Source organism: Lutjanus erythropterus, chromosome 16, assembly GCF_056507025.1.
Source record: "Lutjanus erythropterus isolate fLutEry1 chromosome 16, fLutEry1.hap2, whole genome shotgun sequence".
Lineage (NCBI taxonomy): Eukaryota > Metazoa > Chordata > Actinopteri > Lutjaniformes > Lutjanidae > Lutjanus > Lutjanus erythropterus.
The window spans coordinates 21,848,716-21,861,173 of NC_139332.1; the positions used below are offsets into that span (position 1 = coordinate 21,848,716).

The 12,458-nt window shown below is 37.2% G+C and overlaps 1 protein-coding gene across 1 annotated transcript; it reads left to right on the plus strand.

Annotated features, from left to right (window-relative positions):
* The first annotated feature begins 1,786 nt into the window (after nt 1-1,786).
* Nucleotides 1,787-7,803, plus strand: znf706 (zinc finger protein 706). Its single transcript, XM_084739696.1, has 3 exons — nt 1,787-1,904; nt 5,091-5,236; nt 6,879-7,803. The coding sequence occupies exons 2-3, from the start codon at nt 5,102-5,104 to the stop codon at nt 6,972-6,974; spliced, it is 231 nt and encodes a 76-aa protein (XP_084595822.1). The 5' UTR covers nt 1,787-1,904; nt 5,091-5,101; the 3' UTR covers nt 6,975-7,803.
* Nucleotides 7,804-12,458: the final 4,655 nt, after the last annotated feature.

Consider the following 12,458-nt stretch of genomic DNA (forward strand, 5'->3'; position numbering starts at 1 on the left):
AATAATCTCACATTTTCATGTTTTAAAAAGAAATTCGTATAACTAGGGATGAACAATAAATATCACTACCGATAAATTATTGACTGATATAGACCTATCAATGCATATCTGTCCATATCAGTATTGGCAAATATTAGCATATACATATTGGCTCTAATAATGTCTGATTTGACAGATGATGTCAAAGCATTTCATTTGAATTCTTCAGCAAAATGTTCTATAAAAGTAAAAGTATGTTTGTAAAGTTTTTTGATTAAAAAAAGAACATTTGAAGAGTCACAGTTGTTCTTTGTTTTTGTTGTAATAGTGATTTGAAAAGAAGCAGGTAATTATTGCATCAGCTGAAAAAAAAAAAAAAAAAAAAAATCCATATTGAGCATCCCTACATACAATATGTAGTTTATGGACAGTCAAGGGAAATAAAGGCCAAGATGTAGAAAACAAAGATCAATGATTTGACATTCCAAAATTCTGACCAAACCAAATCGAACTCACATCACTATATGACAACAAAAACAAACAGCAGTTCTGATTCTTCAAATGTCTACTTTTTCTTGAAAACTTCATCAGAAAACGTCAGAAATATATTTTAATAGAACATTTTCTCAGAAAATCAAATTAAATGCTTTGGCTATGATATGTTGATACCGATATAGACATGCAGTGGAAGTTTAATCTGTGTGTTAATCATCCAGTTTTGGAGAAATTATTAGTTCAGACTATTTAAATATTTACGAGATCAAACTAACTTTTTAGATTTCCACATTTCTTTTCTCATTGTTTTACAGATTTATATTTTTATGGCACTCCAATAACTCTGTATATGAACAGACTGAGCCAGAAATCAGTGAAGTATTTAATTAAAAACGTTTTGTATTTTAAGAAAAATGTATTTATTTTCTTCTCCCAATTACATTAAGTTCGATTCTTCTTTATTTGTTTATGAATGTCTTGGTTTTATGAAAAGTGCACTAACCAAACTCTGGCACGTGGGGGCAACATTACCACCATCATATATCTGCAGCATGATTCTGATAAATACATCAATGGATGACTACAATCAGACAGCCATACTGGTGCATTCATGATCCCTCCTATAATCGGAAAAATTGAAATAAGTAGACGTGCTAGTCGAGTTATTATAGTTTTGTATTTTTTCACGATTTTCTTTATTTTTTATTTTGCATCAGTTAGTTTTTGTAGTGGGTGGATCGTTTCAGTTTGTTTTTTATTGTCTAAAATGTTTAGTTATTATTATTATCATTATTTTTTTTATCATTATTATTAGTAGTAGCAGTAGTATATGGTGGGTATTTAGAGTTTAGAATACACAGACAAACACATCTGACTCACAGTCATTTAGACATCTCATAAGTCTCAATGAACACTGAAAAAGTCGTACACAATGCTTACTGTGCTGACAAATCTGACTAAACTGACAGGTACTTCCAGTTTAATTATATTTTATTTCATTTTGTATAAATAATCAACATCATTTAATTTTTCAACAGATTAATTCTAGCTTTTATTATTATTTCAGTAAACTGTTCGAAAGTGAATTTAATTATGATAACCTTGCTCTATAGTTGGCAAAAGTTTGACAATGAAAGACCTTAGATTATATTACAGCAAAAATATTCATAGGTTATTGTGTCCTGTAATTCACTAAAATCACGTTTCTATACTGCTCTTAAGATACGTCACTTTCACTTTTTAAGCTGGTTAAATTGTTTAAAAATATAAAACCCTAGGCACACGTTTTTTTAAAACTATAATTCCTATTAATTCAGAACCTTCTGATTGTCCATGAACGCGGCATCGGTCTTCAGCTGTCTGTGAACTGAGCAGCTGTCACACTTTAGTGTGTGCACCCAGCTATCGACACGTACTCGCGTTTTTAAGAGGTAAGAACTGCTGTTATTTTAAGGTTTTACAGGCTATAACATGTCGTCGATGGTTTTCGTGGTTAACGTTACCAACATACTGAAGGAAATATATGGTTAGCCGGCAAGCTAACGAGATAGCCACACTGAGCTGAGGCTAATGGTAGCATGTTGGCTAACCCACGTTACAGCAGCTGAGTGTCACCTGCAGCTCAGCTGCTGGATTAGTGCAGGAGAAAACAGACTGATGTGATCACAGTGACAATGAGCCAGATGTGCTAATGCGGTAATTGAACTGTTTTATGTCATATGAGCCTAACTAACAGCTGGACTTGTCCAAGCAGTAAACAGAGAGGTGGAGAGAGAACATGATATCTTAGATAAAAACAGTAGCCAACTATTAATTTGCTAATTCGTCTGTATTTTCTCGTTGCCCCCTCATCTGAAGAATAATACAATTGAAATGACAAACACAACCTCATAACATTTTGTTCCTCGAGCTCTAAGAGTCAATAACACTAAAATTTCCCACAGCTAGCTAACATATGGAGTTGACCACTATTTATAGAAGTTGCTAATAAAGCAAGGATGGATTACCAACTGCCCCAGGTCCCTGGACCTTCACCCTCTCAATCAGTCAGTGTGGTAATGTGGGAATATGCACCACTAAATCTGATTAACTGTTAAGAGCCTTAAGGTGGGTGCTGCATTATTACCTAATATTTTGTCAAAGTCTTGGGGCCCATATCTCAGTGTTGCCTCAGGGCTCTTTAATGGGTTAATGTATCCACACTAGAACATAAGGATGAGTATTGCCAAGATTTTATTGATACTGATACTGCTTTTTCAGATGCTTATTGATACACTCACTGATACTACTACCACACATAATTTGGTGCTTTAAATAAAGATATGTCAGTGACTTTTCCAGGAATATCAAATGAGTTATTACATTTGGCTGTATTTTCATTAAATTTCAATTAAGTGTTGAATGTTTTGCCCTGTCAGCTGTTATTGTATTGTTACATAAATACTGATAGCAGTATTGTTTGCTTAGGAGCTTATCAATATTTTCAGTACTGACAGTCAGCAATTGGTAATGGTTCGATAATGGCACAAAATATGATAGTCCCGTGTTAAAAAGTCCATGATACAATATTTATAGTGATATGAAAAGCAAAGAAAATAATGCCTTGAAATTAAGTATTGTATTAAGTAATAAATCTGATATATTCAGCATGTTGTGTGTTTGTGTAGGATTATGTTTTCATGTAGCACAATGCAGCAGTCCTTTTGTAAAATAAAATGAATATAATAAGTAAGGGATAATGTACAGTGAGCAGGTCATTATTCTGAAATAAACCGGGACGGGTGATGCACGTCTTGAATCAACCTGAAGGGGTTTATTTCACAATAATGATCTGCCTGCTGTGCATTATCCCGCTTATTACGTGGTTACCTATCAAAAATGAATCAATAAATTGACACAAAATGTTGATTTCAGAAAGGATTTTGTTGATTTTAAAAGTGATTTTATCGCTCCTCCAGAGTCTATGATCAGGACTGTATCCATAGCAACAGTCTACTGTAAAGAAATGACAGACCTTCGAATACTGCAGTTGACCAATCAGAAAAAAGTATTTAACAAAGCCATGTGATACAATAAAATAATCAATGATGCAACATCACAGTAGATATCATCACAGTCCGATTTGGTATCAGGACATTTTTGATTACTCAATATCATTTCTTGTAAAATCAGAATAGGTGTCCTGCCCTCATGCTCAAAAATGTACCTGCATCGACCTACACCTTTATCTGGGAAGGATCTTAGTGAAAGTGCCCTCCGTGGAGTTCATGTGGGACTGGAGAGACTGGTTTAGTAGAAAACCCTACAGGGTGGGAAACTAGCACCAGCCATCAGCCAGGTTTGAACATTTGTCTGTTAGTGGCTGATAGGTATTAACGTTTTAAAAAAAATAACTTCCCACCCTGCCTCACAGTGAAAATCCATATGGAAATGGTTGTGAGGGCAAGTGAGAACTTGTTTCCTTCTCCAATACTGTACCACTCCCTCTAAGAGGCCACTGGCAATTCGAATCTGTGGAACAACCTGCCAGACCTGGTCCTGTTCCAAGAAAAGGTTTTTTGTTTTTGTGTCTTTGCTGATTAAAATCTGGAACCTTTTGTTTTTACAATGTGTCAGACTGAATGTGGCTGCAGGTTTCACTCAGCAGGATTATCCAGTTAACTCCGTAAACATGCTTCCTGGAATCAGCCCCCGCGCAGTCACTAAGCTAAGCAGTGTTGTTTGGTTTCTCCTGTCCTGAATGTCCTTCATGAAATGACTCATGCCCTCATGCAAGTCAAGATTTTATGGCCCTGTGGCACCTGCATTTCAGTTCAGGTTAATCTTTATCTTGTTTACTTTGTCTGACCCCAGATGACTGGCAGTTGTTGGTTCTTTGTTTGCTTTCAATCCACTAAACTGCTCAAATGGAAGGCCTTGCAATGATCCTATTAATTAGTTAGTTTTCAACTATTAAATTAATAGCCAACTATTTTGATTAACGTAACTTTTTAAAATAAAAAAAAAAAAAAAACTGTCAAAACTGTGATTCCAGCTTCTTAGAAGACCAGTGTGTAATATGTAGTGGCATAAATGACTCATTCTAAAGTAACAAAAAATACAATGATTCTTATTTTCAGGTGATCATATACTCATGAAAATATACTTGTGAATATTATATTCTATTCCTGCCTTATTTTGCAAATTAATCAATGTAAATCTTACACATTTGATGTTTGAATGTATATATTTTAGAGATTCTTTACTCCTTTATGACAGTAAACTGAATATGTTTGGATTGTGGACAAGACATTTGATTATGTTATTTTGGGCTTTGGGAAATGCTGGTTAACATTGTTCTCCATTTTCTGATATATTAGAGACCAAACAACTAATCAATTAATCAAGAAAATAACTGACAGATTAATGAAAATAATTTCAAGATAGTCTGTGTCACCCATTCTGTACCTTTGGTATAACAGTAAACATGGTATTACTGCAGGCACTAATGTTAACGTTATTTTACTGACTGACTTGTTTATGGTGGATTTATATCAACAATAATAAAATGTTATTTTTGTCCACAACATTGCTGTGTATCAGTAAACATTAAAAAGTCCTTGCTTCGTCCTCTTTAGGCTTTGCCAGAATGGCGCGCGGGCATCAGAAGATTCAGTCTCAGCAGAAAAACGCCAAGAAACAGGCGGAGATTAAGAAAGCCAAGGGTCATGATCAGAAGACGGCAGCCAAGGCAGCATTAGTGTTCACCTGCCTTGTGTGCAGGGTGAGTATGAGGCCTCAACTCTGACAACCAAGGGTGAATCAGGGTGGGGGCGTTTTTTTTTTTTTTTTGAAGGTTTAGATTAAATGTCTCATGCTATGCTCACTTTCAGGTTAATATCTTTATTTTGAGCATCTACTAGAGAGCATTTACTTGATTTATTGTTTAAGAAAGCACATTATTTTTGTCATACTGTCCGTTGCTGCAGCACCTCTTTTCACACTCTGCCTTAATGCTTCGGTTTAGTGCCTGTCTCTTTAAGGCTCCCCTCCCGAATACCCCCGTCTTTCCTTGTCTTGTAGCTTGCTAGCTCAGGGACAGAATGACTGCTTGGTGTCGTGTTCTTAATTTGCATCCAGACACGACTGAGGACAGTGACTGTATAGTTGTGACATTACAACCTTACAGTTTTTGAATACGGGCTGTGTGCGTTTCTGATACTTTCACATTATCTATATAGCACTTAGACCTGGTTTATAATCAAAAAAGACATGGAAATCTCACTTTAAATCCTTTGATAACAGACACTGTTCTTACGCCAAAACTAGTTTGTGTATGCAGCATTTTTAAATGCGGCTAAACCTGCTAAAAATAGGCGATTGACTCCTATCCCGTTGCCAGTAGATGACTTGGCCTTTCCATTTTTTTCTGACATGTGAAGGAAAGCCAAGACTCAACTCATGTGAGCAGAAAGGCAAAGAGAAAGAGGTTTTTAAAAATCGCTGCGTGTTCAGCTCTCAGTACTTGTGCAGCTTCTACCTGAATCTCTGTGGTTTGAAGTTTAGTTTTTCCTCCCACCTTCCTGTTTGTACTTTCAGGTATATGGTGTATTTTACTGTGTCATGTTCACTTTGACAGTCATTAAGTTACTGTTGATGAAAAGACAGAGTTTCCTGATGTTGCTGCCTCATAATAAGAGCTTTTAGATAACAAAATAATGGAAGACTTTTATTGTGAAGGCCATATAGTATTATTCATTTGGTATTTGGTTCTTTCAGAATGGATGTAAGTATGGAGAATGACATTGTGTAAGTACAAAACATGGGTAGCTGCATCACTTCCAAATGTTTTTAGTACTTTATGTGTATAATATTTGCACCAATCAATGGTCCTGATGTTTTTATGTAGCTGGCCCATGTCACATGGCTGTCAAAACCTATTTGACATGGGAACTGAGCATGCAACAATCATGCTTCTGCATCAGCCTGGTAAGAGAATGGCAGAAAGGAAACAGAACGTTATGTGGTTTGAAAAAAGCTTGGTATTGCCTGTCCCCAGCATTAGTTAAAAGACAAACCTTCCAGCAGGTAGCCCTGTTTTAAAGGAGATGCAAATCCCTGCTCTGGTGGGCTGATGCTCCAGATCAAGCCAAACAGCACATGTGTATGGAAAAAGGGCAAAAGAGGTAAATAGCCTTCATTTCCTCAGCTTGAAAAGGGGCAACAATTAGAGTATCGGCCTGGGTGTTATGTATTCATCGCTAAAAATCAAAGCTGGAGTCAAGAAGCATCTGCCGCTATTCCTATTGGACCCAGGAATTAATGATGATTGTACTCTTTCAAAAGACAGATCTTAGTAGGTGTAAGTGGGGTTTTTTGTGCAGTTATAACATAATATCTGTTGGATTTATCGTCCCTTTCCACAGTCCCAGATGCCCGACCCAAAAACCTTCAAGCAACACTTCGAGAGCAAGCACCCGAAATCCCCTTTGCCCCCTGAGTTAGAGGGAGTGGAGGCGTAAAATGGTCATCCTGGATACCAAACCCAAGTTCTTCAAGGCCCTGCACCAACTCTGCACTTGTCTCAGTCTGACAGCAATGGATGATTCAGTGTAACCAACATGAAGCTGTTATCTTCATTTAGGCTTTTGCAGGCCAGGTTGCCTTTGATGCAATGCTTCCTCCCATCCAGTCCTGTTTTCACTTGTGTTTAATTACACAAAACCAAGCGCCGGCTTTGATTTCACAGCCACTGAAGACCTGTTCAATCCAGGATCCAAGTGGTGAATGAAGATGTCTCCCCTCATTCACAGTCTCCTCACTGCCCTGAGGTGTTGTGCACATAGGAATATTTCTTGCTGCTAGCTCTTGTACCTCTTTATCTGAAGCTTTGGTGGATTGTCTAATTAAACCTTTACAGCCAATATGAGGTAAACGCATCCAGTGTCCTTAAACAAAGCATGAATTTGGCTTGGGTGGGAGAATTCTCATGTTAAGTTTGCTGCAATAAAGGCAATGACAAATGTGATCTCATCTGTTTTGTTAGTGCTTCATGTATTGAATCAGAAGGAGGCTGTGACTTTTTTTTTCTCACATCAGTTGTTAAATATGGAATTCCTCCACAGCGCTGTCTGCCATGTTCTACTGCAATCTGTCATCTAGCTAATCACGATTTCATATTGGATCACAGAAATGTGAGATTTTGCTCGCCATTTCCAAGCTGCTATATGAATCGTCAGTTCATTAATTTTTTTTTCGGGGGCTTGTCGGCAACATTTGTATGCTTGGAAAATGAATGTATGCTCCAACGATGATGTATTATAGCATTTTATTAAATTTTACTTTGTTGTATATCTGCTTTTTTCTCGCCTTTCTTTTCATAAACCTTTCTGCAGAAGTATTTTGTAGAACGCATGATGAAACAGACACATTGTAAAAGGGTTTTTTGAGTAGATAATATTACTAGAAAGAATCCTCTCTGTCTGGCCTGACAAGAATTATTTTACTGACTGTACATTATATGTTGTTTTTCTGGCTTGGTGGATGAAAATTCACAGTGTAGATTTAAAGTTAATGCTTGACCGTGTACGTTTACTGTCAGTTTAATATTTACTGTATTTCTCTGCAGCTCTGTTTCCATAAAGTGCATGTTTTTCACATGTAAATGTGAGTTCTTCATAGGGTATCAGCTGTCACATAAATTCTGCAACACACAGTACACAGTATTGCACTTCGCCACTCGTCAATGTGGGCTTTTTGAAGTGGGGTTGTATGAGATTTGTTGTCAATAATCAGTGTATTACCTACAGTAGATGGTGGTCGTCACTCCCCCAGTTTAGAGAAGCAGCTAAGCAAAGAACTGCTGTGGTCAGGGTCACTGTCTTCTCTTAAAAAAGTCAGTATCAGCTCAGTGTACTCTATATTTAGAATACTTTCCCTGTTTTACCTTGCTGTCAGACAGCCTTTTCTGACTGAAAACCACTATTATATAAGCCAAATATTGCTCTCTCCAAACCAGCCAGAGTCCACAGGTCAAATCAGTAATTTTACCTTGCTGAAACATGGGAGCTGCTGAGCTGCTGACTCCCTTTAAATCACACAATAACACAAACAAGCAGATCGAGGCAACAAGGAGAGAAAGTGATATTTGGCTCATATACTGGTTGTTTCCCCTTTGGAAAAGGCTGTCTGACAGCAAGGAGAAGCAGCGAACATATTCTAAATATACACTTAGGTGGCTAAAATAAGTTTGTAACTGACCCTATCCAAAGCTTAACTTTCTACACCGGTTTTACACTCTGCTTCTCCAAGATGGGTGTGTCTTGACCACCATCTACTGTTGTTAATGTACTGACTATGGATAATGAAGTACCTCATACAACCCTGCATAAAACGACCTGAGCTATTCCTTTAATATCTGGCAGAAAGGGAGGCAGGAAGACTCACAGAAAGTTTCTGAAGCTAATTTGGACTTCATCCCAGGAGGCCGTGTTAATAATAAATGATCCTTCACTGGGACATCGTATTGATCAAACCAACCATACGCTGTTCATAAAAGCTTGTATATCTCCTGTACTCTGAGGTTTTAACACCTGGTGTCAGCTGGTCTTTTTCTCTACAGGAAAGAATGCATTATACATGAGCAGCAATTTTTTTCACTGAGTGTGCTTACATGCATACCAGTATCCTAGTTGTGATTGGGTTTTTGGAGTATCCTGGTTACGTTTTGCACGGGTTGATCTCGTATTCAGAAACCTGGGTAAGGTTTTATCCTGGTTTTAAGAAACACGGATATACTACCATACTCTGATAGAAACCTCAAGTATGATTGATCATCTGTCCAATGAGACGTGGGACCATAGTTTGGACCAACTGTTTGATGAGTATTTAAATGTGCATTGTTCTCTTTTGAATGTTGCCTACGTTTTTACAAGGTTAATTCACTTAATAAATGAGAAAGATAAAAGTATTGGAGTTTCACAGCCTGAGGAAAGAGGTACAGGGACTTAAAGGTGTAGAAGCTTTATATTGTATGGTGCCACTCTGTTGTATTGTGGTTCTTTTAAATAAAAAAAAAAAAAAACAGGAATGTACAACACTGTAAGATACTATAATGTATCATGCACATACTTAATGCCACTCCTGCCTATGTCAGTGCACCACTCCAGTCAAAAACATCTGGAAACACCCCTGACCCTGAATATAATCAGACACAGGGCCTAAAACTAGGATACTAATGCACATTTGAACACACTCACTGTGGTTCCTTGTTCTTGTTCTTTTTGGTTTATATCAGGGTTAAAATGCAAAAGACAGAAGTTAATATCTAGTTATAGTTAGCAGTTCTGAAAACATAAAAAAAAGCAAACTTCATCAACACACAAATCTGATACCGAAGATATAAAAAGCATCATGCAGATAACTATTTCATACAGGTGTACACGTCTATAATAACACAGCTGCAATAAACTGAAAGGGAAAAATAGGACTTCGACGTGCACAGCAAGAGCAGCGCCAAATCTGAAACGGATATTCAAATCGTAATGAAACAAATATATCAGTGGAGCGATGCAGAAGCTGATACCAACTGTCATAAAAGCCTCGTATCAGCCAGACTGCTGACAACAGGAAATGAGTCAAACTGCAGCTCTGTGTGAGTCTAATTAACAAAAACAATGAATCCTGTCTGAACCCATTAGTCACCCGACCAGCTGAAAATTATGTCTTTGACTCTTTTTTTCATCACAAGAAGCACTCATTTCCTGTTGTCCCTGATCTCCAGCCAGCTCACACTCACTCACTGAAGAGATGTGTTGTGTTGCCATACAGACAAGAAATACACACGGCGTTGCATTTAATTTAACATTCTCACAACATTCCCAGAACATTTGTTCCAGGTCTTTATTTGGTAACCCTTCCAAACGTTCCCAAAAGGTACCACAAACCACATGAAGTAACATTTTGGGGGGTAATTTTTGTAATGATCCCGTGAGGTTCCCCTCTGGTAGCCTTAATTGTTTAAAGAAACGTTCTTGTAACATTATGGGAAAAAATGTTTTTCGGTGGTAATTTTTGGAATGTTCCCTTGTGGTTTGCTCTAGGTATTCTTCTAGGTAACCCTCCCACAACATTTGAAGCCATTTAGGTAACCCTCCCATGATATTTTACGAATGTTGTGCAAATGTTTTTGTTCAAAGAAACATTGTTCAAACGCTTAGTAACCATATGAACTAACTTTTTTGAGGAAACATTCCCAAAACGTTCTAATACCCACATCAAATAATATTTTTTGGAGGTAATTTATGTAATGTTCCTCTGAGGTTCTCTGCTCACAATGTTTTTAAGAATGTTGGTTTTGGTTTAAATAAACATTCCCTAAACAATGACTATATGAAGTTAATTTTTTTGTGGATAATTTTTGTAACATTCTCCCAAAATTTGCTGCTGTCTTCCAATTGTTCTAATGTTTGCACTAACCATAACATTAGTTTTATGCAGAAAAAACTCACCATCTAGGGAACATTAAGGGCAAACTTTCAAGTAATCTTCCTGGAACTCTCCAACTAACCTTCCCAGGGTGCTCTGGGAACGTAATATTATTATAATATTGCTGCTATTGCAGTAAAACTTGCCATTTTAACATCAAGGGAATATAATGCAGGAATGTTCCAGAGACATTCCCAGAACATTTTGGGAACCAGCTAGGCTGCTGTTCTTGTATTCATAGAGGTCATGGAATGAATCCTCTCTGTCATAACTGAGGCAGAGAAAAAAAAATCTTTATTCTGTCTATTCAGAAGAACAAAAACCAAAGCCAACACCATTCTGCCTGTTCGCTGTTTTTTTTTTTTTAATGGTTTGAGCGGCTCGACAAAATGAGTCATCGCAGCCCACATTGTTCCTCCGTCTCCTCACATAGTCCACCTCCTTCCTTCCTATCTGTAAACTTGTGAATGAAAAAACACAACACAAGTTCATTCATACAAATACACACACACACACACACACACACACACACACACACACACACACACACACACACACACACGCTACAGTAGATCTGCTTTGTGTGTTACGTCCTGTCTGTTTGGATTCAAAGTCTGACAGGAAAAAGGGGAGCGCTTGCACAAAATGAATTAGTTGTCGTAATTAGGTGAAGGAATTAATTAGATTCCCAGCGGCTATAGATCATCTATTTCCAGGCACATGTCTGAGTTTGAAGAGATGAAAACAACTGCAAACCAGAGGGTGCTCTCATTGTACTGGTGATAAAGACACACTGGATTATGGCTTTATGTGCTCTACTGATTATATGCATTTTTATTCTCAGGTAAATAAACTCTTAATCTGTGGTAACAGTATACTGCTATATTATTATCATTTCTGTTTGTGCCCCAAAACAACTTGTATTTCAGAGTCAGTACAGAAGTCCTTTGCAATCTCTTGGCCTGATCAGAACAACTCAACACCTCACCCAAAAGTCAATGGACTGAGGCACGCCCTGCTGAAAACCTGATTACCAAGCATTTTTTCCACAGCATGTTATTGCTGGAATAGCTAATCATTCTTCTATTAATGCCTGAAGTAGACACAGGGTGGAGCTTTAACGGACCATTATTATAATTTTTTATTAGGAGATTATTAGGGGGGCATCTACCTCAGCTGTAGGCTGTAATATAAGTGTTAGAAACATTTTCTTTTAATTATTTTTTCTTTTTTTTCTTTTTAGTAACAAGACAAACTGTTTACCTTGCCATCACCAGTGTCTATCTACTTCCTCTGTAGTCCACATACAAGTGCAATCATTATGAATTATGCATGAATTATGGCATTATGAAGACATGTGAAATGGGACACCCTGATAAACTATGAAGCTGAGCACTAAGCAAATAATATTCAAAGTTTTCAAAGTTACCAAGAGTCCTTAAGAAGGTAGAGACTAATCTAATGGTCCCAATACAGTTTTCCATCAACATGAACACTGGTTAAATAGGTAAAATACAATA

Coding starts and splice junctions, on each gene's coding strand:
- znf706 (XM_084739696.1), top strand. CDS start 5,102: ATGGCGCGCGGGCATCAGAAGATTCAGTCTCAGCAGAAAAACGCCAAG. Junction 5,237..6,878: donor TCACCTGCCTTGTGTGCAGG/GTGAGTATGAGG, acceptor CCCTTTCCACAG/TCCCAGATGCCCGACCCAAA.